The sequence below is a fragment of the Cetorhinus maximus genome, chromosome 20 (assembly GCF_964194155.1).
Source record: "Cetorhinus maximus chromosome 20, sCetMax3.hap1.1, whole genome shotgun sequence".
Lineage (NCBI taxonomy): Eukaryota > Metazoa > Chordata > Chondrichthyes > Lamniformes > Cetorhinidae > Cetorhinus > Cetorhinus maximus.
In genome coordinates, this window is record NC_135898.1 from 86,805,038 (window position 1) to 86,832,552 (window position 27,515).

The 27,515-nt window shown below is 47.0% G+C and overlaps 1 protein-coding gene across 1 annotated transcript in view; it reads right to left on the minus strand.

Annotated features, from left to right (window-relative positions):
- loxl4 (lysyl oxidase-like 4) overlaps positions 1–27,515 on the minus strand; it is a 123,790-nt gene that overhangs the window by 31,843 nt on the left and 64,432 nt on the right. The window contains exons 5-7 of the mRNA XM_078565099.1: positions 16,603–16,641; positions 14,652–14,865; positions 11,592–11,775 (exon numbers count right to left, since the gene is read on the minus strand). Coding sequence (XP_078421225.1) covers positions 11,592–11,775; positions 14,652–14,865; positions 16,603–16,641 — 437 coding nt within the window. The remainder of the gene's footprint in view (positions 1–11,591; positions 11,776–14,651; positions 14,866–16,602; positions 16,642–27,515) is intronic.

The window sequence follows — 27,515 nt, forward strand, 5'->3', positions numbered from 1 at the left end:
GCAGGGCCTAAAAATTCAGTCCGTAGAATCTTACAGCACCAAAGGAGGCCTTTCAGCCTACACTCAATCCTGTTCTTTCTTGAAGAGGGCTAATTAAGCTAAGGTGGGGGGGGTTTATGTTAAGGCAAAAAACTGGACAAGCCTTTCAAATGGCCAGTGCAGTCATGACAGTCCAAATAGCCTCTTTCTGTGAAGTATGACTCTATAAACTGGGAGGAGAAAACTGGAGGGGTGACACAACACCTCCCACAACACCAAAATACTGGGAGTGCATGTAACAAATCAGAAGAAGAGTAGACGTCATGTATGGAGCCCGAGATAATCAGGAATGAATATCCTCCCTTCCCACAGCTATGGAACTATTTACTTCCCTTAAGGATTGCATCTTCTATAATTTCTGGGCTTTTCGCTCATCCTGTACAATGTAGTGATTCATCTTGTTGCCTCTTCTACTCTGTTGGAGCCTCAATGGTGTCCTGCATTTATATTTTCCCATTTAATTAATCTGCTCCCAAATCCACAATCCCCACCACCTAGAAGCACACAGCAGACACATGGGAACACCACCCCCTGGAAATTCCCCTCCAAGCCACTCACCATCTTGACTTGGAAATATATCACCGTACCTTCACTGTCGCTGGGTCAAAATCCTGGAACTAACTCCCTCCCTAATAGCACTGTGGGTGTACCTACACCACATGGACTGCAGTGCTTCAAGAAGGCAGCTCACCACCACCTTCTCAAGGATAATACGAACATATGAATTAGGAGCAGGAGTGGGCCACTTGGCCCCTCGATCCTGCCATGCCATTCAATTAGATCGATTGATCTGATTGTAATCTCTGCGTTCCCGCTTACCCCAATAACCTTTCACCTCCTTCCTTAGCAAAAATCTATCTAGCTCTGCCTTAAAAATATTCAAAGACTCTGCTTCCACTGCCTTTTGAGGAAGAGAGTTCCAAAGACTCACGACCCTCGGAGAGAAAAAAATTCTCCCCATCTCCGCTTTAAATGGGCGGCCCCTTATTTTTAAACAGTGACCCCTAGTTCTAGATTCTTCCACAAGAAAAAAATCCTCTCCACATCCACCCTGTCAAGACCCCCCAGGATCTTATATGTTTCAATCAATCATCTCTTACTCTTCTAAACTCCAGAGGATACAAGCCTAGTCTGTCCAATCTTTCCTCATAAGACAACCCACCCATTCCAGGCATTGGTTTGGCACACCCTCTCTGAACTGTTTCGAACACATTTACATCAGCAGGATGTGAACTAAATATTGGCCTTGTCAGCGAGGGTCACTTCCAGAGAATTATTTTTTTCAAACATTAAGTATTGAAAGCATGATGTTGAAATTGTTGTCAAGTAACAAACAGAGTTTGAGGAATCCCATGAGGACTTGGCATCCTGAGCCTGAGTATCAACTGCGATGCAGGGTCATCATTCAAATGTTAACTAAAACTTCTGCTTGTTCAATCTTCTCTTCTTTTCTACCCTTGATTTGGTGATTCATGGCTGGCTTGAAATCCCAGAGTGCTCCTAATGCCACCCCCCACAACCCAACCCTTCCCCACCCAAATGAAAATCCCCTTTTTTTGCCTTTATTCTTTCATGGGATGTGGGCATCACCTGAGTGACCTGCTGGGCCATTTCAGAAAGACAGTCAAGAGTCAACCACATCGCTGTGGGTTTGGAGTCACCTGTAGCTCAGACCAGGCAAGGATGGCAGAATTCCTTCCCTGAAGGGTATTAGTGAACCAGATGGGTTTTTACGACTTGGTGATAGTTTCATGGTCACTATTACTGAGACTAATTACATATATTCCAGATTTTATTAATTGAATTTAAACTCCACCCGCTGCCATGGTGGGATTTGAACCTGTGTTCCTTTGGCTTGGCACCTTCCAGTGACATTACCACTATGCCACCATCTCCCCGGCAGGGAGATTTTTGTGCATATGACAAGCCAATCAGGAGCGCATTTTACATCTCTAACGATTTTTATTTTGATTTCCAATTAAAATCAGGAAGAGTTGTAAAACAGGAGCAGCAATAAGATGAGTGAGTGGTTTATCTGCTTCTTTTGTTGCTATGGTAACCGGGGTTGAGATTAGAAGACCCCCCCTCCTCCCCCACTGTAACACTCAGATAGCAGTGTCAGCCTGGATTAGGTGACCATATTCTGGAATGGGACTTGAGCCCAATAACAACTGATTCTGGGCTCAAGAATATTATCAAGCTGCTACTCAACATACACCCGTGCGGCTCATACTTGTGAAGCAAAGAAAAGCCTTAGCATGTCAGGAGAATAGTCTGTGCAGCTTTCACAAGTAATATCTCCACATAGAAAGGGCTCTCCCTCATACAAAATTGAACACGATCAAATGCAATTATCTTTACAACTGGAAGGTCCCCCCAGGAACCTGTGCATCTTGACCAAAGTGACAACCTTCTGCATCGTAAGACAATGGTTGATGCCCTGGTGGTCAACTCTGTATTGAGCATCAGGAGGCCCCGCTCTGGCTTGGCAGTCTCTGCCACGTTTGCTGCAGAGAGTGGACTGAGAAGGTGCATGATTCTCTGGACTCTGTTTTCTCTGGGCCCTCTTCTCGGCCAGCTGAGTTCCTGCTCGCCTCTTCCAATGGCCCTCCAGATAGTTAGCCACCTCACAGCCGTCAGCGACCACCTCCCAATTGTCAGTATCAATGTCTGCCATCTTCATATCTTGCTTGTCGGTGTTCTTGTAGTGCAGGTATGGATGCCCTGGAGGACATGACCCAGTGGCTAGTTCACCGTACAGATGGTCTTTGGGTACATGGCCACCATCCACCTGGTGAACGTGCCAAGGAAGGAGTGTATGATTTATGACCTCTGAATTATCCTGTCAAGAGATACCAAGGATACATCTGAGACAGCGAAGGTATCACAGTTTCCACCTTTGCTGTCTTGGCCAAAGTAACTGATGTGAATATACCAACAGGAAAGCCTCAGCTTTCCTCACACAGTCTCTTTGAAAGATGCTGTCATCCGGCTAGCTCCCTCCAGGGCACGCTTTCTAATTTGCACCGACACGCTTTCGGTAAGTCCAGCTCTGTACCCAGTCAGCAAAAAAAAAAGGTTTTGCTGAAAGAAGGAGACATGTATAAGCTCTTCATCTTACACACATCGGGACACTGGCAAGAATACCAATATAAGGGGGAAACAACAATTTATGCATTGCCATGGAGAATGCACCACTGATGGTGATTGACAGTTAACTGCCAAGCATTGTTTGGAAACAAAAAGTTTAATCAACTTGATGCAGCCTGAGCCAATCCTCTGATTCAACACCTCATCAATTGTACATCAATTATAAGTTTAGATTCTCCTGAAGGTGGAGGGAATCACAGTTTGTAGTGGGATCCAGGAATGGTTAGGACATAGTCAACACCAACAACTTGTATTTACATGGAGCCTTTACATCCCAAAGTGCTGCGCAGGACTGGAGGCTTGTGTGGAGCATAAACGCTGGCAGAAATATATAAACATGGGTCTTTCTTTCTTTAATTCAACAGAGACGGAGAACTGGGTCTGGGAACTGTCTGAACTTTATGATTCAGTGGCATATCAGACATTACAGTTATTACTCAGTCATTCGGAAGCTCCCACAGAACACATCGTCACTGGAAAAATATGAACAGTTTGATTTTTTTTCAAACGAAAACCTGACCACTGACACACATAGGGAGACATTAGGACAGGTAACTAATAACTTAGTTCAAGAAGCAGCTTTTGAGAAGCTTGTGAAGAAATAAGAGAGAGAGAGAGAGAGAGAAAGCGGGGGTGGGGTAGGTAGTTTAGCGAGGAAATTCCAGAGCTTAAGGCTATCAAACTATTAGTCAACTAATTTATCATCCCATAATATGCGATAAGAATCAGTGAAACAGCCTCTGTTTTTTTAATCTATTCTGCGTAAGAACTAAGCCAAGCTCTACAGACAGTAGCAAAGAAAAACAGAGTCAACAGGCTTCGGGGGAAAACATTCATTTCATACATTTATTCCAGAAATTTGTTCCACAGAAATGATGTATTCACCATGCTCCATGACCCTGTTGAAAATGACTAATGGATGTCAATCTCAATCAGTCTCATATGTGTCTCTGAGGTTTTCTGTAAATTACCTCCTCCCAACTTCTTGGAAGCCAATCAAAATCTGGGCTGTTGCGAGGGTTTGGGGAGGAACACTCAAGAGATGGTCTCAAACGCTGTCCGTTGCTGAGAGAGCTATAAACAATATGCCTCCCATCAGAGCTTTGCCTATTGCAAGCAGCAGGAAGATTGAACAGTCCCTTGGCCTATTTATTTTACCAAACCGAAAAGTTGAGGGGGCCCCCACACAGGGAAATTGAGGTTCATTCTGTAAAGCTCCCTGCTAAAGTGGGTTTCATTGCAAATATTAATTGTACATTAGGAGGTGGGGATGTGGAGAGTAAAGATAATATGAACTTACCCAGAACAAAGAATGGAGGGCCAAATTCAGGGGTGGAAAAGAAAATGAATGTTTTCTGTCAAAGTGGACTCAAGTCCCACTCCAGAGAATTCATCCCAAAATCCAGGCTGACGCTCCCAGGGCGGAATTTTTGTGGAGGCGACAGGGGGGTCTCGTCCGTGGGCCAACAGCCCCAAGTCGCTCTTTTAAGGTAGGCCCACCGCATCCCGTGCCAGTCAGGCACTTGGCAGGCTGGCGGCGGGCCCTGTCCCACAGGATTAGGGGTCCCCCCCCCCCCACCCCACCCCACCAGGAGGAGAGGAAGACCACTCCCGCCGACAGCTGCTGGCCAATCAGAGGCTAGCAGCTCCATTTAACGGCGGCACCCACCAGGGAGGCAGTGGCTGCTGCCATTACCCACACCCACCTGAGGCCTAGTCATTGGCGCTGGATCCCGGACCACAGCGATGGCAGTCGTGGGGTGGGGGTTATGGGGTCGGCAGCAAGGGCAGGTGGGTGACTCTGGGTGGACATGGCAAGCACCCCACCCCCAATTGCTGGGTTAATACCCAGATTGAGGCTTCAGTTGGCAGCGGGGCGGGAGGCTGTCCACGGCCTTCCCTCCCCGGAAGCAGGAAGATGGTGGGGCCCCACCGCCACCTTTCCATCTGATTAAATGCCCCCCCCACCCATCCCCCCACCCCCACCACAAAACTCGCCACAGGGAATGGCACAAGATTCCGCACCCAGGGCCAGTACTGAGGGAGAGCTGCACAGTCAAGGGGTCCCATCTTTCAGATGAGATGTTAAACCAAGGCCCTGTCCACCCTCTTAGATGAGCATGGAAGATTCCGTGGGCACTATTCTGTCAAGTCGGGGAGAAATCAGTCAATATTCATCCCGCAACCAAAATCACTAAAACAGATGATCTGGCCATTATCACATTACTGTTTCTGGAAGCTTGTTGCATTGTAAATTGGCTGCTGTATTTCCATCGTTACGACAGTGTCTACACTTCAACCATACTTCATCAGTTCTAACGCGCTTTGCAACATCCTGAGATCATAAAAGGCGCTATATAAATTCAAGTTCCTTTTTTTGGCCTTTTTCAGGACATTGCCTGGAGCTCGATGGCTGAACTGCACACAACAATCGTAGGTCATAGATGCAACGAAGAGGAAGCTAGACAAGTTAATGAGAGAGAAAGAAATTCGATGGAGGGGGTTCACTGAAGTTTGAATGGAGTATAAACACCGGATAGAGCTGTTGGACAGAAATGCAAGCCTTGTCTCTTTTTTAATTCAGCAGCGATAGAGAATTGAGCCTGGGACCTGTCTGAGCTTTAATGACTCAGCAGCATGTCAGACTGTGCAATTACCCAGTCGGTCATTGAGAAGCTCCCACTGAGCATGTTGTCACTGGAAAAATAAGAAGACATGATTCCAAGTCTATTTCACAACGAGAGCTGTACATAATTCAGATGTGAGCAAATTAATTGAGTGTACACAGGCACATAATTAACAAACGTCAAGTAGGCTACAGAGGAAGAGGTGGAAGGAAAAGAGCATTTTTCTTGCTACATCAATGCTTTTCACATTTCTGCTCCACTGATCTGCGTCTTCGTGACTAGTCAACTGGAGATGTGTGATTGCCAGAGAAGAAAGAGAGAAAGCAAATGCTTAGGAATAAAGATTACAGAAGAGGCCTGTGGTTTGCTGGATCAAGTGAGTCATTATGAGGAATGCTGGCTAGCTCAGTTGAGTGATGGTAATTTAATTCCCACATAAGGGTTGCTACAAATTTTTGCCCTTGCAAGATGACTTCATTAGGAGATCATCAGGATTTTGTTGCAGTCGGCTCATGTGGTATAACCTCCAGTCACTTGATCTCTAGGTTTAAATTACAGCCTTCCCTGGACGCTCATAACCATTCCAATTAGTTCCAATGTCGCCTTCTGAGATTTTTTTTTAAAAAAGCTTATTGTTTTCTCCCTCTTCCCCACTCTCCTGTTGTTCCTGTATACTAACCACCGGCCTACAACAGGCATGAGCCTACCACCGCAGGCTCTTGCCACTACTGCTAGCCAACCAGTAGCAAGGGGATTACTCCACTTCACTTGTCTCTCCCGTAGAGTGGGCAAGCGCTAGTCCGTTAGGTGGTATAACGTGGCAGCTAGAAGCCCTAGAGCCACTGATCCTATCAGTGTAACTTTGGCGCAAGACTGGCAGAAGCCCCTTTGAATGCACCTCTCTAAGTATTCCTTCCAATTTCCTGGCAAGGCCACAGCAGCTGATTGATCAAACAAACCCTCGAGGAAATTCCCAGTGTATACACCACTGTCTTGTTCTGCTGTATCCACAATTGGAGCTTAAGAGTGCTCATAAAAGCCTGCAATGTATTAGTTACACTGTTAATCTGTAGGAACCTCCCTCAGGCAAAATGGGGCGGGGGGAACAGAAGAACATAAGGAATAGGAACAGGAACATTCGGCCCCTTGCACCTACTCTGACATTTAATAAGATCGTGTCTGACCTGATCGTGGCCTCAACTCCATTTTCCTACCTGCCTCCCATAACCCTCGACTCTCTTGCAGATCAGAAGAAAGACCATGCCCTGCACATTGGCTGTTTGCTTTCAGATTCATTCAACTTACAACTGACTGAGAAAACAATCACAATTACCTTTAATTAAGGCTCATAGCAACTTCAGAAAAAGAAGCACTCAAAAACTCCCACCAGTTCACATTTTGCTTCACTTGCCTGATTTGAATCTATGCAGGTGCTGGTCTGAGACATGACAAATGCTGATGGTTAAGGGAGCGTCTTTAAATGTGCATACTTACTTAAACTTACTAAAGAAAGGGGATGTCTATGAAACACGCATACTCTGCCATTATACAGACAGAACCTAAAGGTTGCAACACGGCTACTGAATAACTGCACTCACGTATAAATATAAACTCAGATTAATGCTGGCACCAGGCACTGGGCCCTACGTAACAACATGGAAAAGTGTACTGACAGGCGCGTTTCCACGGCAATGTCAACTATTATCACAGCAATTACAAGCCTTGAAGGAATGCTGTCCAATAAACAAGACATTATACTTAAAGCACACGCAATGCCATTTATTTGGAAAGGTTCTAATTAACCGAATATGGATTACAGCTTTCAAATAAGTTGTTTACTTTCTCAGTGATGAGTTGTTAAGCCACATTGCCAATTTTTGGAAAGGCAGGAGTTGGTCACATGATGCTGACGCTAGCCAATAATCATAAGAAGCAAATCACGAGGAGGCTTTTACACACCAAGTTGTTGAGACGGTGCCTGAAAGGGTGGTCGCTCTCCAAAACCAGACATATTTTAAAGCTGCATGCGTGAATTTTTTAATATTATTAAATGAGTAAAATAACTTAGTGGCTTGTTGGGCTAGATTGGCACAGCGGGGCACTGACTAGTTATCAGCTTTGCGTGACTGTCATTTCTCACGCTCCAATTGGTTCCGAGCAGCCCTTCACCCGACCTGGCCCGGCCCGGCCCCGACCGCACAAACCAAGCCAGAAACCAGCAAGATCCAAAATCCGACACAGACTCGTCCCCGTCATTGCCTGTTTTGAGGCACTGTGCCTTTATTTGAAGGGAAGAATATTACAGGGAAGAGCAGTGCAGTGAGTCTAAATACATAGCTCCACCAAAGAGTCAGCATAGGCACAATGGGCTGAATGGCTCTCTGCATTGTATCACTTAATATTTATCCCTAAACCGAAATCACTGAAACAAAATATCTGGTCATTATCACATTTCTGTTTGTGGGAGCTTCCTGTGCGCAATCTAATACTCTATTTCCTAACATTACAACAGTGACTGCATTTTAAAAGTACTTAATTGCCTATGAAGGGATGGCCTGAGGACTGGAAAAATTCAATATAAATGTAACTGGGAGCAATAGATACATGTGAAATATGGGCATTAAGGGATACGGAGAACCGTGATGAGAAAGATAAATCTACCATGGTAACCAAGTGGCCGAGCTTCCCTGATGGGCTGTTCTTGTCGCTGTGCCTCTTTTAATGACATCACAGTGTTTGGTCACACATTGGCTAAGTGTGGGGTGTGGTACTGAGTCCCATAAACCAATGGACCCTGCGTTAACTCCCGTCCGGCCAGTTTTGGAGATGCTGCGATCGGCCTCATTCCTTGGCAGTGAGGCTTGGGTTCAGAGTCGATGCTCGGTGACCTCCCCGAAAAGGAGCAGGGGTGTGGATGAGCTGCTAAAGATTCGACATGAAGACTGACCTCCTGGCACAGGCGAGATACCAAAGTATTTCCAGCACCGAGGGAACCATATCCCAATATCATCCTGAGATTTGGGAAGGAAAAAACTAAGAGAAAAGAAATCCTCAAAGTGTTTGATGTGAAGTAAGATTTATGTATAAATAATTTCAATGTAAATAATGTTCTTCTCAAGCAGGCCATTCCTGCTTCCATTGCAAGTCCATGATAGCCTTAGACCTGACTATTATTTGAATACTTCCTGCACAATAAGGAGGCTATTTTCGGGGAGCCCAACTTGTTATTTGTTTTGGAAACAAAAATCTTGTCAAAATCCCTAGGAAAACGTTTCCCATACTTTCAAGAATCAGTTTACAGAAAAAAAGCCACAGAGGTATCCGCCCTAACCAGAAATGTGTAGAACAATGTGCGTGTGGTTTCCACTTCAGTGATCTCACCATTTTTATAAAGTAAAGGTCCCACGTCACCTCTCCTTATTGTGTTAGGTTGCGTTAAAAGGCAATAACAGATTGTGTGGGATGAATGTTTAAGAGCTGCGTCTGCTACACTAGCGCCTACAGAGGCAGAGTTTATTGACTCAGAACTGTTTCTTTGAGTAATGCAATTGAAGGGGAAAGGTCCTGAGAGACTTTAGCACAAAACTTAGTGCGGAGACAGTACTGCACTGTCAGAGGTATGCCTTTCAGAAGAGGTGTTAAACCGAGCCCCTACCAGCCTTCTCGGAGGGACATGAACAATCCTTATTCCGAAGAAGCACAGGGAAGGTCTTCCCATGTACTGAGCAATATTTATCCCACAACCAACATCACCAAACAATGGATTACGTGGGGATTATCTCATTGTTTATTTAGAGTTTAGGAAGAACGAGAGAACCAGTGACCACGATAATTTCTGTTGGCTTCACCGCCCCAGCTGGTTCAACTATTCTTTTAATTTGTTCATTCAGAAATGTGGCCATCACTGGCCAAACCAGCATTTATTGCCCATCCCTAGTTGCCCCTGAGAAGGTGGTGGTGAGCTGCTTTATTGGATTGCTGCAATCCACGTGGTGTAGGTACACCCACAGTGCTGTCGGGGAAAGGAAAGCTGCTGCCCTTAATGCAGTTGACTCTTAACTCTCTCTGAAGTGGCCTAGCAAGCACCATAGTTGTCTCAAACCTTCTCAGGGCAACTAGGGATGGGCAATAAGTATCAACCTTGCCTGCAACACCTACATCCCATAAACGAAAATAAATAAAAATACGCAAAGGGCCTATGAAGTCAGTCATGCAAACATCTGACTATCTAAAGTCTCCCATCTTTCACACCAACTCAGAATATCCAAATACAACATAGCAGGTCTCTTGAAAGGGAGAGTATCTGTGTTGGGCAAGGTGTTAACACTTCCACAGCTGCCAATCCTGCCCAATGATTGAATTGCTAGTTGTGGGTTTTCTGTTTTGATTCTGTGGGATACAGGCTGTCTTTAACTTCTCTCAGTCGATCTTTAACTTATGCCTACAGAACGCAGTTGTAACCTTTTGGAACTAGATTATGCAAAGAGTCAGCATACTGCTGGTTCACACCAAGACAGCTGGGTTTGGATTCAACCCTGAATGATGGGGGAAAAAGCCCCTTTCCTTAAACACTCTCCAAGGGCTCTACACAAAATGAGCCTGGGATAGTCACATCCAATTCCTAGTAGGCATGACAGTACAGCATAAAACTGGCGATAATTCAGCACAAAATGTTACTAAACCAGTCAGTTCATTCAGTGGCAACAAGAAGTTGACAAGTGGAGGTGGTTATTAAATTACTGTTTATGGGAGCTTGCTGTGCACAAATTGGCTCTTTTTTATTCATTCAGGGGATGTGGGCTTCACTGGCAGGGCCAGCACTTATTGTCCATCCCTAGTTGCCCTTGGGAAGCTGGTGGTGAGCCGCCTTCTTGAACCGCTGCAGCCCATGTGGTGTAGGTACACCCACAGTGCTGTTAGGGAGGGAGTTCCAGGATTTTGACCCAGCGACAGCGAAGGAACGGCGATATATTTCCAAGTCAGGATGGTGAGTGACTTGGAGGAAAACTTGCAGGCGGCGGTGTTCCCATGTATCTCTTGAGCATTCTCAATTTTAGTCAATTCGCCATTGGTGTCCAGACCTTCGCTTGTCAGGACCCCTAAGCTCTGGAGTTCCCTCCCTAAACCTCTCCGCCTCTCTTTCCTCTTTTAAGCTGCTTCTTAAAAATCTCTCTTCCACCAAGATTTTGGTCATTTGTCCTAACATCTCCTTATGTGATTCAGTGCCATATTTTGTTTTATGATGCTCCTGTGAAGCATCTAGGAATGTTTTATAATGTTAAATTATAAATATGAGTCGATGATCCCTGGAGTTTTTCAATGACCCGTCTTAGTCCAGTTTAAATGAAATACAACAACTTGCATTTAAATCATGCCACCATGCCCTAAAATGTGGCCAAAGCCCCCAGTGTGCTTCACAGGAACATTATCAAGCAAGATTTTTGACTGCGCTGTATATAATGTGTAGGTGACCAGAAGAGGTTTGAAGACCGAGTTAAAGGAAGAGAGAGAGGTAGAGAGGGGGGAAAAGGGCAGGGGAGTGGATTGCTCTACCAAAGAGCTGGCACAGGAACGATGGGCTGAACAGCCTCCTTTTGTGCTGTACGAATCCATGTTCTATCAAGGAGGGTGGGTTTGGCAAAGTTTACGGAGATAGGGAGGAGGGTGGTCAAGGAGGGATTTGAAATAAAGGTGAAAATTGTAAATTCGACGCATTGACCGAGTGGGAGCCAAGTTGTCGATCCACTCTCCTCCCATGCTCTGCACAATACTGACCTTGGCCTAGCCACGCTCCATTTAGCGCCTCTCTTGCGGTGCCATAACCCAACTCTCGGCACACCACGCTGGCAGACAGAAGGTTCCACCGGTCATCACAGACAGTTCCCCATTTGCCGTTTTTCAGGACTTCCACTCTCCCTTCGCCAGTCTGCGCTCCACCCTTCAGTCGCACAAGAGGTTGCTGAGGAAGAGAGGTTAAATAAATTGTGAAATACTCATTGGCAGCTTAAACATCATCAACGTATCTTTTAATTTTGATGTAAAATACCTTGTCATTATGCCTGCTAAAATGAACGAAAGAAAAATGTTGCATTTATATAGCACCTTTCATGGCTCTGGGGTGTCCCAAAGTGCTTTACAGCCCAATGAAGCACTTTTGAAGTGTAGTCACTGTTGTAATGTTGGAAATATGGCAGCCAATTTATGCACAGCAGGTTACCACAAACAGCAACGTGATAATGACCAGGTATCTTTTGTGTAATGTTGATTGAGGGATAAATATTGTCCAGGAAACCAGGGATAACTCCCCTGCTCATCTTCAAAGCGGTGCCCTGGGGTCATTTACGTCCACCTGAGATATCAGATGGCGCCTCAGTTTAATGTCTCACCCAAACAACAGTACCTCCAACAGTGCTGCACTCCCTCAGTACTGCACTGGGAGTATCAGCCTGGACTTTTCTTCTCAAGTCCCTGGATTGGGACTTTAATCCACAACCTTCTGAATCAGAGACATAAGTCATTGAGCTATGGCTGGCCCTTCTAGTTGAATGGACAAAGTTTGTCAGTTTTATGTTTTTGGTTATCAGGTTCGCTTTGTCCGGTGAACACTAGCTGCGCCCTTGACGTTAACACATTAGTTGGTATTTGAAACAATACAGGCAGAGAGGCCGATTAACTGAACAAACACTGGTAGTTTATTGGAACTAAAAACAAAGCACTAACACAATGTGTGCTTCTTCAATCACCTCCAGCTCCAGACTCAGTTACCCAAGAAGCCCCTGCTGTGCGGCGATTGGTCGATACAGTCACATGGTCAACTAACTACATTCTCTTAAAGATACATAGCGCCCCACTTTACCACAGTCAGCATTACACATCACCCCCACCCTAATCTAGCCTGCAGTTGAGCCCAGGTCAGCCAATCACTTGCTTTTAGTTTTATTATATTTCAAAGTAATTACAGCACAGAAACAGAGTATTCGACCCAACAGATTCATGCCAATGTCTACGCTCCACATGACCCTGCTCATCTCATCCCATCGGCATATCCTTTGTTCCTCATGTGTTTATCCAGCTTCCCTTTAATTGTATCTATGCTATTCAATTCTACCACTCCATGTGGAAGTGAGTTCCACCTTCTCATCACCCTCTGGATGAAGACTTTTCTCCTGAATTCCTGACTGGATTTGTTGGTGAGTATCTTAGAGCTACGACCTCCAGTTCTGATCTCGCTGCAAGTGCAAACATCTCCAAGCCTTTCATAATCTAGAAGGTGTCTATCAGGCTACCCCTGAGTCTTCTCTTTTCTAGAGAAAAGAGCCCCAGCCAGTTCAATCTTTCCTAATAAGTGTAACCTCCGAATGAAAAGGAAGGCAACACCTGGCACTGAGAGAAGACATCCCTCATGGTTGGTCAGCATACTCAGGCTAGTGCCCAGGGGATACAGGTTCAAATCCCATCACAGCAGCTGATGGTATTTCAATTCAATTGGGGGGGGAAAAAAATCTGGAATTGAAAGCTAGTCTCAGTAACGGTGACCATGAAACTATCATCGATTGTCATAAAAACCCGCCTGGTTCACTAATGTTCCTTTAGGGAAAGGAAACCTGCTGTTCTTACCTGGTCTGCCCTACATGTGGCTCCAGATCCACAGCAATGTGGTTGACTCTTATATAAAAACAAAAAACTGCGGATGCTGGAAATCCAAAACAAAAACAGAAATACCTGGAAAAACTCAGCAGGTCTGACAGCCAATTAAGGATGGTGGGCGGGCTCTCGAAGCTGGGGTGCCAATTGGATGCCTTCCAGCATGGAAGGAGCTGTAACCGGCCCTGGCAGGTAAGGGGGAGAGAGAGAGAGAGAGAGAGCGAGAGGGAGAGCGAGGATGCCTCCATCTTGAGGCTCCCCCTCAGCAACTTTCAAAATATTTGAAATAAAAAATTGGCCACAAGTGCCAGGCCATCATTGTGGAGGGAGAACCGTTCAAAGGGTGGCCTGCAGCTGTGGACCATTCGGCCAGCGGGGGTGGGGGGAGGGGGGGGCCTCAAGGTCTTCCTGAAGCGCTGGTCACTAAACAGCCCCTTGGAAGGCCAGCTCCAGACATCTAACATGCTCCTGACACCAAGGGAGGGGGAGGGGAGGGAAGTGGGGGAGGGGAGGGAAGGGCAGGGGAGGGGAGCGGGGGAGGGGGGGCCACAACCAACCAGAAATTTTAGTTAATTTAGTAAGTTAACCGCCATTCCATGCGGCCTTCCTGAAAATGGCTTGGGGACAGCAAACTGGCAGCACAACATTACTCACCGGCCCATCTCCATTCCCTCCCCATTGGCTTCCAAAAATCCTGCCCTGTATTTATAGTTTGGCTTTGGCGACCTCAGTGGTCACTGTTGTATTGTAGAAGCTGAAATAAATTTCCCCCAGCGGAGTTGTGATTTTTTTTGGAGCAGATTCCAAGTAAAGTGTGGTTGTAATTAAATTGCTGGTTAGAATTAGAGTTCATGGTTTTAGGGTTGAGTCAAAACTAAGACCCTGAGTTCCAATGCAGGCCCATGACGTAAGTACAGGAAAAACCAGCAGTGATTCAGAGAGGCTGGAATTAACTTCAGAATGTGCCTGTTTACATCAGTGCCCCACAGGGCAGAGTCCTTAAAGGGACAGACCAGATTTGAAGCTAAACATTGTAAATGTCCTCCATTGGTGCTGGTCAAGATCCTTTAATACAGACGGGTGGTTTACAGTATAAATTTAGATGCCCGATAGACAAAGGCTCCCCATGTAAGCAACGTCACAGAAGGCGTGTCAATAGATATCGTCCGGCTACGTGAATTTTCATTATACCTCAGCTTGGTAGGCCTTCCTGAAGCGATTCCCACTTCCTTGTGCGAACGCAGGCCCTGCTACACAGCTTATCACCGCATGCATCCCGTTCTCACAAGGGTGCCGCTTCTTCCCGGCAGAAGCCTCGATCGTGCACTCGGTCAGATGCGACTCACTGCCGTTACACGACACCTTGTGGATCCAGAAGCTCTTCTTCTGGGTGGCTGAGTAAAGCCTTTCAAACACAAAACAGAGACAGAGAATGACAAATACAGCCATCACTTTCTGTGCCCCCCACAATTTACGACGTCTGCCTCATCGCGCACCAATTATACCGGCCTTGCTTAATCCCGGGACTACCACTATTGGCAAAACGATGCTAACTACATCATTACCGTAGGAGCCAATTAGCAAGGTGCTGCTTATTAACTGCTCTGCCCATTGCAGGCATTTGTTCTCCCCTTGTTTTCTTTAGAATCCATTCATAGGGTCTTTAACGGGACGCACTCCAGCTCCGAGTGAACATTAACACGTTACAAATGTTTCTGTTACCAGTGTCAAAAGGTGAGGGCATGGATCTGACCCATTTAATTCGCCCTCCCACAAGCCACACCCAGGTTCCCATCAAGTTCCAGCGACCACTGTGAAAAGTGGGCAAATCGAGTTGGTGCCAACATGCCCATTGCAGGTCTTCCTTCCAGTGGCTTAGCTGGGAACCTCATCCCACGCAGCGCAATACCGAGTCATGGTAATGTGGGATGTCTGGTCCGGGTCTGAGTTGGGTGCTATGATAGGTTTTGGTGTTGCTAGGCAAGGGACTGGTGTCTATCAGCTGGGAACTGGGCATCCTGTTGGTAAGTGAACCTATGTTGATTGTGGACAGGATTGGGGGCATATGTAACACCACTAGGGTTACCAAGCAAGAGTTAAAGATTAGTCTCCAGGTCAGTACAGAGGGCAAAACCTGGGAGAAATCTGAAAACAGCATTAGAAAAAAATAAGTTTTTAAAAAAACTTTTTCATTTATTAATTGTAAAAATGTATAGGAGTCGGTGAGGGGAAATGGCTGTTTGACTGTCAAGGACAATACAGTTTCTTTACTTGTTATTGGGATGTGGGCTTCACTGGCTGCGCCAGCATTTATTGCCCATCCCTAGTTGCCCCTTGAGAAGGTGGTGGTGAGCTGCCTTCTTGAACCGCTGCAGTCCATGTGGTGTAGGTACACCCACAGTGCTGTTAGGGAGGGAGTTCCAGGATTTTGACCCAGCGATAGTGAAGGAACGGTGATATATTTCCAAGTTGGGATGTGTGAGTGACTTGGAGGGGAACCTCCAGGTGGTGGTGTTCCCATGTATCCGCTGCCCTTGTTCACCTAGGTGGTAGGGGTGATGGGTTTGGAAGGTGCTGCTGAAGGAACCTTGGCAGCTGCAGATTCTGTTCTCTTTGTGTGAAGATGATGTGCCTTGAGGAAGGATATGCCAGCCAACTGATGGCAGGAGAATGGGGGTGTCATGTCACGAGAACTCCAGAAATGCACCCAACCAGGTTTGGCAACTGGGTACAGCACTGAGCTAGAACTGGCAGCCACACACATTATCAAGACTCCCAGATGAAGAATATTCCAAGTGGGCAGGCAGAAGGACACTAATATTTACACTCCAGTAACTGAGAGAGCAGCAGTTTACAGGAAACAGTCTTCATAAATATTTTCCCAATTAAGGTAATTAGCCATTAAATAGGTCACACCATAATGTCATTAGCAAGTAATAAACTCTGTCCTTGCGCTCCGAACTTTTAGAGTTTAGATCAAACCGTCTGCTTCCTGACGAGCTTTTTTTTAAAGGCTTTTGGTTTGGCTGTCAAAAAGCTAAATTAATTCGCCATGCGAGAAGGTCACAGAGAGGGCTTTACAAAAGCCTGCTATTCAAAGGAAAATGTTTGGTGTGTCTCTGGAAGGTAGAGCAAACGTTACCTGGCTTTGGGGTTCTTCATCTTTTGATCCCACAGCTTCCTGCAACAGAAGAATGCAAAAGATGAATATGTTAACAGGGAGCATTCATGCAAAGCATTAGAGTTAGACACATGATGAAGAACAGGAGATGTAAGATGCCCTATTCTTATCTACATGTATACATAGGATTCGGATCTGCTTTAACCTCATGGTTAAAGTTTTTGCTTTCATTTCACTTGTAAATGACTTGTGAACTTGTCCTGTAGCCACAAATAACCAAATGTTCAAGTTGCTCGTTCCCAGAATTCTTCTGAATGACAAGACAAGCAAGACAAAGCTTTGTCAGTGAGCCAATGTCTTTTGTCAGGAAGGAATGCTGAATAAGCGGGCCAGCAATCTCCCAGGTAAGAAGGTAGCCTACGTCACAAGCAAACACGACAACGATTAACAGATCAGTTAGGAAATTGGAAAAATTACTTTTTTTTTAAGGGATACCGTGCGTGACTAGAGCCCTATCAAGAACTGAAGCTTTCCTTCGCAATCCATGGCCAGAGAGACAAAAGCAAAAGAATCAGCAAAGGTTACGTTCTCCGTCTAAAGCGAAAACGGGAAATATTGTTTATTTCTCTAGTGAGCCGGATAAATGACTCTCTGTGACTCTGCATCACTAGTGCTAGTTAAGACGTGTCACAGCTTGGTTGAACTCAGTGAAAGTTATTTTGCAACTAAGTCAAGTCCAAGAACCATACAGGGAGGGGAGCGGGGCGGAGAAGGTAGATTTTGCTTGCCACCGCTTGTTAGTGTGGTGGCAGAGTATTGATGCTATTGGCCAGCAAGCTAAAGGCCTAGACTAACAATCCAGTTAACAATTCAAATCCCATTGGCAAGTACATGTCTATGGATGGTGTTTGAGCAGAGTACTGGATTCAAGCTCTGTGCCCTCGTCAAACAGCCGGCCAATGCTGCCTACCCGAGCTCACACATGGCTACTTTTTTTTCATTCATTCACGGGACGTGGGCCTTGCTGGCTCATCCCTAGTTGCCCATGAGGAGGTGGCGGTGAGCTGCCTTCTTGAACTGCTGCAGTCCATGTGGTGTAGGTACACCCACAATGCTGTTAGGGAAGGAATTGATTGGAACGCTCTTCCTGAAAAGGCGGCGGAAGCAGAGTCTTTGAATAATTTTATGACAGAGTTAGATTCTTGATAAACAGGGGGTGAAAGGTTATCGGGGGGGAGGCAGGAATGTGGGGTGGCGGTGGGGGGTGGGTGTGGGGGGTAAATCCCATCCCGGGAGGAGACAACACATTTGGGAAGGGACAAAAACTGGCCGATGGATCCTCGACACTTTCAGGTGGATTCTCCCCTCTCAAAACACCCGAGCGATTGTAGCAGAAATATTATCCTTTAAGAGCCTATTCATATTCATGGCCATTCTACGTAAATAACCTAGCGCTGTTTGAGAAGTGAAAAATGGCAAATGCTGTTCTGTTACAAGCAAAACAACGCACTGACCTTCAGTTGTCACATCGAAGGTCTGTGTTACTTTAATAATAGTTTCCAACGCTAAAGAAGCTATAAGCTGCTGCCAAAAATATGTCATTATTCATGATGTATTGCAGATTCTATTAAACTTTGGTCTGTATTGTTAAGATAATTTATTATTTTTTTCAAAGAGAAGTGCAAGAAAAAGGGTGGTTGTGGAGCGGGTATATTTTTTGCCTCTAGAACATGAGTTCGACTCCAGGCCAGACCAGCAAGACATAAAATAGATCAGCACTACAACAACAACTTGCATTTATACAGCACCTTCGGCATAACAAAGAATCTGCACGAGCGTAGCTGGGCACAAGAGCTGGGATTTTCCGGCCCCGATGCTGGCGGGACAGGGAATTTTGGAGGGCGCTTTGACTTTTAACGGCTCTCCGAATTTTCCTGTCCCGCCGACAGTTGAGGCTGGAAAATCCCGGCCAAGGATTGGAAAGAAGGAGACACCCGGGAACGTTCCTCAAAAGCTCGATCGAAGAGGTTGGTTGGAAGGAGCGTCATAAGCGGAGGAGGGAGAGAGGTAAAGAAGCGGAGAGGTTTAGGCAGAGGATCAACTGTGAGGCAGCTAAAGGTAACAGCCCCTAATGCTGGAGGCTGGGAATGGGCGAGAGGCCGGGATTGGGGAAGTGCAGAGTTCTCTGAGGATGGTAAGGTTGGAGGAGGTCGAAGAGATAAGGAGGGGACGGGGCCATGGATGGATTTGTACAGGGATGAGAATTTTACATTCAGGTGGTTAATGAACCAATGTATATCGGCAAACACAGGTGTAATGGGATTTGACACACGTCCCTTTACTTCATGGCCTGTCATTGTTTCATAACAAGTAACTAAGAGGCAATCCCCGAACAAATATCTGACAACGCGTCAGCTCTCCAGAGGAGTCAGTGGTCGGAATTTTCCAGCCCCTCACGCCGGTGTTGATCTTCTGGTTCCACCGATGTGAATGGAGAGTCCAATGGCTCACCAGACCCGCCATGGTGGAGCCCGTTGCTGGTCGGGGGAGAGGGGGGTGCGGGTGGAGGGGGTGGAAAATTCCGGCATGTGAGACAGAGTTTTGGAGCATAGTTTGAGCTAGAATGTTGTTTCGGTGTATTTGGTCTTTTTCCATCCAAACTTGGATTATGATCGAACCCTAAAATTAAGTTCAAAGAACATTATTTGGCTATTGTAAAGATCTGATGCAAAATGAGTTTGGGACTATTTCATAGGAACAGAGAAAGCTGAGGAGGCCATTCAGCCAGTTCTGCCATTCAGTTAGATTATGGCTGATTTGTATCTTAACTAGATCTACTCGCCTTGGATAGTTTTACATAACAAACATCTGTCGATCTCAGTTTTGACATTGCAGATTGATCCACTGCCTCAACAACCTTTCGAGGGAGACAGTTCCAGATTTCCACTCCCCCCTGGTGTGAAGAAGTGCTTTCTGACATCACCCCTCCAACAGCCTGGCTCGAATTTTCAGTTTCTGGGCTCTGCAAAAAAAATTCCTCTCTATCTGACCTATCAACTCCTTCAATCATCTTAAACACTTCAATCAGATCACCCCTTAATCTTCAACACTCGGGGGGGGGGGTGGGGGGGTGGGGGGGGTGGGGGAAGTACTAACCCAGTCAATGCAACTTCTCTTCATGTTTTAACCCATTTAGCCCAGGTACCATTCTGCTGAATTTTGCCATTGTCTCTCCAAGGTCGACGTATCCTCCCTGAGGAACCCAACACTGAACGCAGTGCTCCTAGCCAGGATGGGGCCTAGCCAGAGTTTTATACAACTGTAACATAATGTTCAATCCTTTGTTCCAGGCCCAGTGTCCACAACTTGGGTCCACATAGCAAAACAGACATAAATTGGCAACAGAGGTGATCTGGGGAAAGACACTGGGAATTTCCTCAGCGGCCCTCCCACACGCTCACAGAAAGGCTCTGTGTCTGGGGGTTTGTGCCCACGTTAGAACAGCCAATGGGAGAAGCCTAGAAGAAGTGCCCGGTGAGAGTGCCAACAAAATAGACTGCTCAGTCCCCCTGAACTTCTCCACTGCACCGTGCCCGCTAGGCCATGCAGATGCTCTGTTGCAAATGTGAAGGTCGGGCAGGTTCATTCGGGTCTCTATCCACTGCCCAGTACCAGCTACTGGAAACATAGGGAATGGAGGAGACCATTCAACCCCTTGAACCTGTTCCACCATTCAGTCAGACGGTAGCTAAACTCTGCCAGCTACAAATGCAGACAGCATTGGATTCAAATGCGATGCTCCCCAAGGTCAAATCGCCCACCAACACTCATTCGGTTCACGCGTGAAGAATGACCACTTGGATGAGATATCGAAGGTGTGCTGCTCCCCATGAGACTCAGCACTTCCAAAAAGGGCGAGGATCTCAAGAGATGTGGAGCCAAGGTGGGTGAATGGGGCTGAGGTAACGGAACAGCGGAGCAGGCCCAAGGGGCTGAATGGCCTCCTCCTGTCCCCAAGAGCAGGAAATTCAGTGAGGAAAATAGAACACCTCATTGAAATGCAACACATGATATCCCCCACCATCCCCTACCCCCACACAGCATAATGGCTTTATACGTATGTCTACATTGAGCTGTTTGTGTTCACTCAACGGAGAAATTGAAGCTCCAATCTGTCGTTACTAATTCAGACTTCAAGACTGAGAATGTGACCAGTTATTCTCAAAGGAGCCCGTTGCAATATTGACTGAGAACGTTAAGTGTTTCGAACAGGAGCTGATCGACGCCACTCACGTCCGCCCTGCTCAGGGCTCTCTGACAGTCCCACAATGCTCACAGTTCCCCGACACAAAGAACACTCCATCCAACATGCCAGCCACTCGGGTCTTAACAGGAACCCTCGTGCACAAATTAATTACCGCAGGCCCTGGAATTTAAGCAGTAATGCCCTCAGCGACTCGGAGATGGTCTCTGTAATGTAAGCCAGGCTCCAGAGTTAGGAGGGCTGACCAATTCCTGCCTCCGTTAAACTCGTACCAGGTGCACATTTGCGTTACAATGCACTGCACTACACCAAACACAAAGACTTTCTTCAACACAGATTAGGAACCTGGTGCTGCCAGTCTCGAACCCTGGATGTCCATCAGGTGCCCCAATAACCATGAGAGAACGCATCCTGCCCCATGCCATGTGAAAGCAGAACATAAAGGGTATTGGAATTCAATGTGATTTCTGCCCGTAACCTGCTTCAGATTCTGTCCCACTTCAGCTTAGACTTTTACCCGACCTGCTGAATATCCTGGAAAGTGCTGACTCGAGCTTGGCTATGATTCCACGGGGAGCTGCATTCCCCTTGGGAGTCTCACCTCACGCATGAGTCCAGCAGGTGGGTGAGCTATTTGACTGTGGACGGCACCGCGGGTGATCTGGATTCAATGGTCCTCCGCGCAATCGTTGGCGTAGAGTACGCCAATGGGCACGTGCGGACAGGGGAGGGAACACGCAGAGGGGAGCCCAGATCTTCTGCTCCTCCGAAACTGCCGCCCGCCACACACAAGGTTCCTCAGTCCAGTCTGATGTTGTGGCCTCAGGAATCTAGATTCGGGATTAGAATCTAGCGCTACTGTTTTGCCTCCTGCTGTCAGCTTACGCCTTGCCGAGCGTATCTCACCACCTTTAATCAGCACTGCGAGGTCAGCTCTGGATCGTTTTTGGCTGCTAAGCGGAGCAGAGCATGCGAATCATCTGTATATAACCTACGGCATCCCATCACAGGGGAAGTGCATCAAATTAAAATGTACAACCAGATATATTAGTGTGGATACACCTGCAGTGTATGGAATGCCATTCTTTTTCTCATTAGTGGCAAATTCCAGTCCTTTTTTTTCTCTTAATGCTTATTAGTTTCTAATCATTGCAATCTCAGGTATTGACAGGAAGAATTAATAAGAAAAACAGGAAGTAATCAGTTCTGATAACTAGCAATGAAATCTCACATAGCGCAATAACAACTAGCAATTCCAATATATTTGTTGTGTTTCGCCAGTGTGTTGTATCTTTTGTACATCTCAGAGCAACATAGAGATGACACTAGTTTCTAAACTTGCAACAGGTTTACTGACAAGTTTTGAAAATATCTCCACAATCACAAATTGTCTGTACCCATGCTTACTACTCAGCTTCAAGTCGCTTCTGTGGTGTCCGATCGCTTGGCTCTGAGTCCACACCCTGGCTTAACCAATCAAGCACAGTGAGCATAGATCAATTACCAGGCCCACATAATCAAACAGGAAACAGCTGAACACTGCAATATTCTCATTGTAACCACAGGTAACACAGGGTCAGCTATGGGTCATATCTGGGTTCAAAGCCCACTCCACAGACTTTAGCACAAGGTTCTCATCTGATCCCCCAATGCAGTACCGAAGGTGTGCTACACTGTCGGAGGCGCTGTCTTTCGGATGAGGCCTAACACTTGGCTAATGTTTACCACTCAAATGAAAATTGCCAAAACAGACTGTCTGATCATTTTCACAGGAAGCTCCTACCAACAGCAAATTTGCTTACGCAGTGGGTTCACGTGATCCGGAATTCTCTGCCTGAAAGGGAGGTGGCAGGTTTAACAGAATCGTTCCAAAGGGCATTAGGTAAATACTGGAAAAGGGAGAAAAAAAACTGCGGGGCTATGTGGAAAAAGCGGGTGAGTGGATAATTGGATAGTTCTTTCAAAGAGCCAGCACAGACACAATGGGCTGAATGGCCTCCACTACTTGTTCTATAAAATTTTACTGGGGATGGGGAAAATTATCAGGAGTGGGAAAAGAATGACTAAAAAAAAAACATTTTTTGTTTAAATTTCCAGTAAAGCTAGGCAGGGCAGTGAGGTGGCAGCAGTGAATGTAGCAAGTACTACCTTGGAGATGAAGTGTTAATCTCTTGAGCATTGAGGGGTCACCCGATCAAGGTGTTTAACTGATCAAAGGTTTTGATAGGGTAGGGAGAGAGAACCAATTTCAAGAACAATGTCAAGAACATTGGACCATAATCTTAAAAGCTGGAGCTGGGCCCTTTAGGAATGAACTGGAACAAAGCTGGGCAAAGGGAGTTAAGGTGCGGATCAACCATGATCTGATTGAACGACAGAACAGGCTCGAGGGGCTGGATGGCCTCCTCCTGTTCCTATGTCTCCCTGTACTGTTGCTACTGTGCTGATTCTAAATCTACCATGGGCTATCCCAACATGTACCTTTAGGAATTTATAGTTTCTAACGATACACAAGTGAGCAGATTTCTCTTGCTACTACCCCCAATGTCTTTGATTGACCGAAGAGGAGGTTGGAGGAGAAATCTCTGAATCGTGGGCTTAAAGAACAGGGATTGAGAAGGTCTGCATTCTAATCTTAATCTCTCGAAGGCCTCTGGCTCAGTGACTGGCGCTCTTGCCTCTGTGTCAGAGGGTCGTGGGTTCAAGCCCCACTTCAGATACTTGAAAGCATAATCCTAGGCTGACACTCCCAGTGCTGCACCGAGGGAATGCAGCGCTGATGTTGGAACTGTCTTTCATATCAATGTATGCTAAACCGGGCCCTGCCTGCCATCACAGGTAGACATTACCTAGCGCCATGGGATCTTTGAAGGAGAATGGGGAGTTCTCGCTGGCATCATTGCCAAAATTTATCCTTCATCCAGCATCATTAAAAAAAAAGGTTACCTGGTCATTATCTCATGGCAGTTTGTGGGATCATGCTGTGCACAAATTGGCTGCCGATTTTCCTACATTGCAACAATGACTACACTTCAAAGTGCTTCATTGGCTGTAAAGCACTTTGGGATGTACTGCAGTCATGAAAGGTGCCATATAAATGCAAGTTTTTATATATATATATAGGACACAGCCAAGTGCAACCCTGGAGAAAAATCATCGGGACATTAAAAAAGAATTTTCTTTTATCCTGTTCTTTGAACTTTTCTCTTTACCAGATATAAAAATATTGAAAGTGGGGAAAAAAAACTTTGACTGACAGTCAAGCATCATCCGATTGGGTAATGAGTCTTTTGGCTTTCCAATTGGTGTAGGAAGGCCGTGCGTCACAAGGGTGGATGTGTTGGCCAGCAAATGGCCGCCGTGTAGGGGCAAGTCACATGATGAAACCTCCAGGAACACATTTAATCACAGTTGGCAACTCTAGAAGGACGACACCAAACATCCCTGGCAGCCTCGTGGCTTCATTGCACTTTAATCAGCTGTCATCCTCTGACAAGTTGTCGGGAGCAGAAGCTTAATTAGGAAGAGGCATCATTCTTTCTTTCCATCTACCTCCCCTGTCCCCCAATCCCCAGCAACTCCTTTCCCGTATATCTGGGGGCCTGGGAGCTATTGCTCCAATTAAGGTGGCAAAGTTTCCATTTATTCTCAGTTTCTCGTCACTAGGCCTGGAATTTTCCAATGGGGGTCGGGCTGGGTGGGAGCGGGCGCGGAGTCGATCGCTGCCTGCAATCGGCCGTGCGCCGCCATTTTACGCGGGCGGGGGGGAGGAGGAGGGAGGGTCGGGGCCTGCGCTCTGTCGCGCGCATGCGCAAGAAAGAGCGCAACCATCTCCGAGGCACGGAGCTGCCTCAGGGAGATCGAATAGACAATAAAAAACTTCAATGGATGATGTAAAAATGTATTTAAACATGTCCCCTCATGGGACACGTTCGTAAGGGTGGGAAAGTGAATTGATTTATGTTGTAAAAGCTTCAGGAAACCTCATCCCGCCCGTGGATGAGGCTTCCTGAAAAACGCGAAGGCCGCTTAACATAAACGTTAACGTTGGACGGACAGCGTTCTTAAACTGCTTTAATTGGTTTCTTAATGTCCTTAACAGGCCGTTGACGTTTCGGCGGCGCACAGCCGACTCTGGCGCGCGCCCGCCGAACTAAATATCGCGATGATATCGGGACGCACGCCCGACATCATGGCGCGCCATTTTACCCGCTGGCGTGTCGGGCCCCGCCCCCGCAAGATTCAGCCCCCCCAAAAAAAAGCCACCCGCAATCGGGCCTCGCCCCCCATTTCACGCCAGCCGGCCGGCCAACGAACAGGCAGCCGGTGTGAATCGCGCGCTGCAACGCTGAGCGCTGCCTGGGAGGGGGTGTGGGGGCGGGAGGAGAACCAGCGTGGGAGTCTGTGCCCACGGGGGGAGGAGGAGAGCGAGCGTGGGAGTCTGTGCCCATGGGGGGTGGAGGAGAGCAGCGTGGGAGTCTGTGCCCGCGGCGGGGGGGGGGATCGTTCACTGAAAGCTCCCTGAAGGCACGGAGCTGCCTCAGGGAGTTGAAGGTTTTTTAAAAAAAGCACAGAAAGAATTTGAAAACATTAAAAACATGTGTCCCCCCCACCCCCAATCTGACTCTGCCACATGAGCAGGGACACGTTGTAAACGAGATTCAAACATTTTTGTTGTGTTTTTAATTCTCGTTGGCAACCCCATCCAAAGGCCGATTCGCCTGCCAACCGGCGGGCAATGAAAATTTCCATTTAATTATTATTTTAGTGGCCTGAATGGGCCATTAATTGTTAATTGTCGGCAGGTGGGCGGGTGCTCTGCCGACTCCCACTCCGAAATTTCGCGTGAGTGCGCGATGACATCGGGACCTTCGCCCGACATCATCGCCCCTCATTTTAAACTCGGGCGGGTCACATGCGCGCGCGCCCGCCCACTCAGCTAAAAATCCTGCCCATGTCACTGCGGGCACTCGCGCTGTCAGCTACAAGCTCTGGGTCCTAAACTCTGGAATTCCCTGCCTAAACCTCTGCTCTCCTCTTCCCCCCGCACACACACCCTAAAATCCACCTCCAAATGGCACTATTAGGGAACAAGAGGAGGGAGTGGTCCCAGTGCCCTGACCAACATTCCTCCCTCAACTAATCCCATTGGGGAAAGGACCCCAGATTAACTGGTCATTCATCGCAGTGTGTTCCGTGGGATCTTGCTCTGTGCAAAAAGGCTACTGAATTTCCCCACCTAATAATAGTAATGGCACAGTATAACTCATTCTAGTTGTCACTTTTGACAGATGAACTAAGGCACGATATACAAACAAAGCTTTTGTCAAGAAGCAGCAAAAAATATTGGAAGATGAGAATTTTTAGTGTGCCCAAAAAAAACCCCAATGAGCTCGACTGGCCTCTTTCTGTGCCATTCCGACTCTACGGGCTGGATTTTCAAAGTGGGTCGGGAATCGAGGACACTGATGAATTCCGGGTCCTGGCCCCCACCCCCCCCCCAACGCTTCAACAGCGTCGCTTTTGCAACGCCATTTGTAAATTCAAATTGCCTGATTGGGCAAGAGGCAGGTTTGACACCCCAATTCGCGGCACCGAGCACCTCCAGGCACAGGGGGAGCCACCTGCCTGGCACCAGTGGAAGAGGCAGGCGGCAGGTTTTGTTGGGGGTAGAGCCGGGAGCTCCAGAGGGGATGGGGGAGCCCAGGAGATTAACAGGAATGAAAGTGGTCATTCACGCCAAGTTAGGGTACAGCATTCGACCTGGCGCCAGGCTAATTGACCCACCAACAATGTTCAGTTTTCCACAAAGGCAAAGAAACTTTCTTTGGCCCGGTGACAAACTTGACGGCCGTGCACTAACGTGCTCCAGAGTCTCCAGATTCACTGAAGGGAAACAACAGGTCCCCTCAACAAGATCCTAAAGGAGATTAAGGTGCCATTAATTTGATGACGAACAGGTTTCCTGTTCCCTCCTGCCAACACTTTTGAAAATTTCAAAGCGTCTGAGTAACGTCGGGATCCCGAGATGACATCACCGGGTCGCCACCCCACGGCCCTTTGAAAATCCGGCCCTATGATCCTTCTCCGTTCCTACACACACCCTTCTCATCGTATTTCCCAGCTCCTCTGGCACGGGAGGGGGGTGGGAGGGGTTACTTTGCTGTGGACAAGCTTGGCCAGTTCCTTTTGCAATCTCGGAGTTGGGAAGGGAAGAAGGGCGTGAGATGTTGCTGTGCTGCTCGTAATTTGGCAAGCAGCCTTGCTTTCCTTGCAGCTGGGCCGGTGCTGTTTAGTTATTTGCCACTGGGAGAGACAGCTGAGGAGCTGCTGTGTGCGAGAGGAATGTCCTGGCAATGTCCTGTCCCAGCTACACAGCTGCCGCTTTGTAAACACAGCCCTGGAGCCAATAAAACTGCTGGATCGGGACCACGAAGCTGCTCATCGCAGCTTACCCCTTGACCTCCAGCGGTCTCAGCTACTTCAACTAGTTTTGGATCAACATTGCCTTTTAACCAACAAACATCGATATTAAGCGTCAGTCATTAGATCGCTCAGCGCTGTCCACAGTCATTGGCGGCGTTGGTTCACATCAACATAACTGAAATGGGTCCTTTCATCTTCGGGTAAAACAGTTGTGACATTCGCCTGCAATGGTAGCCACTGAGTG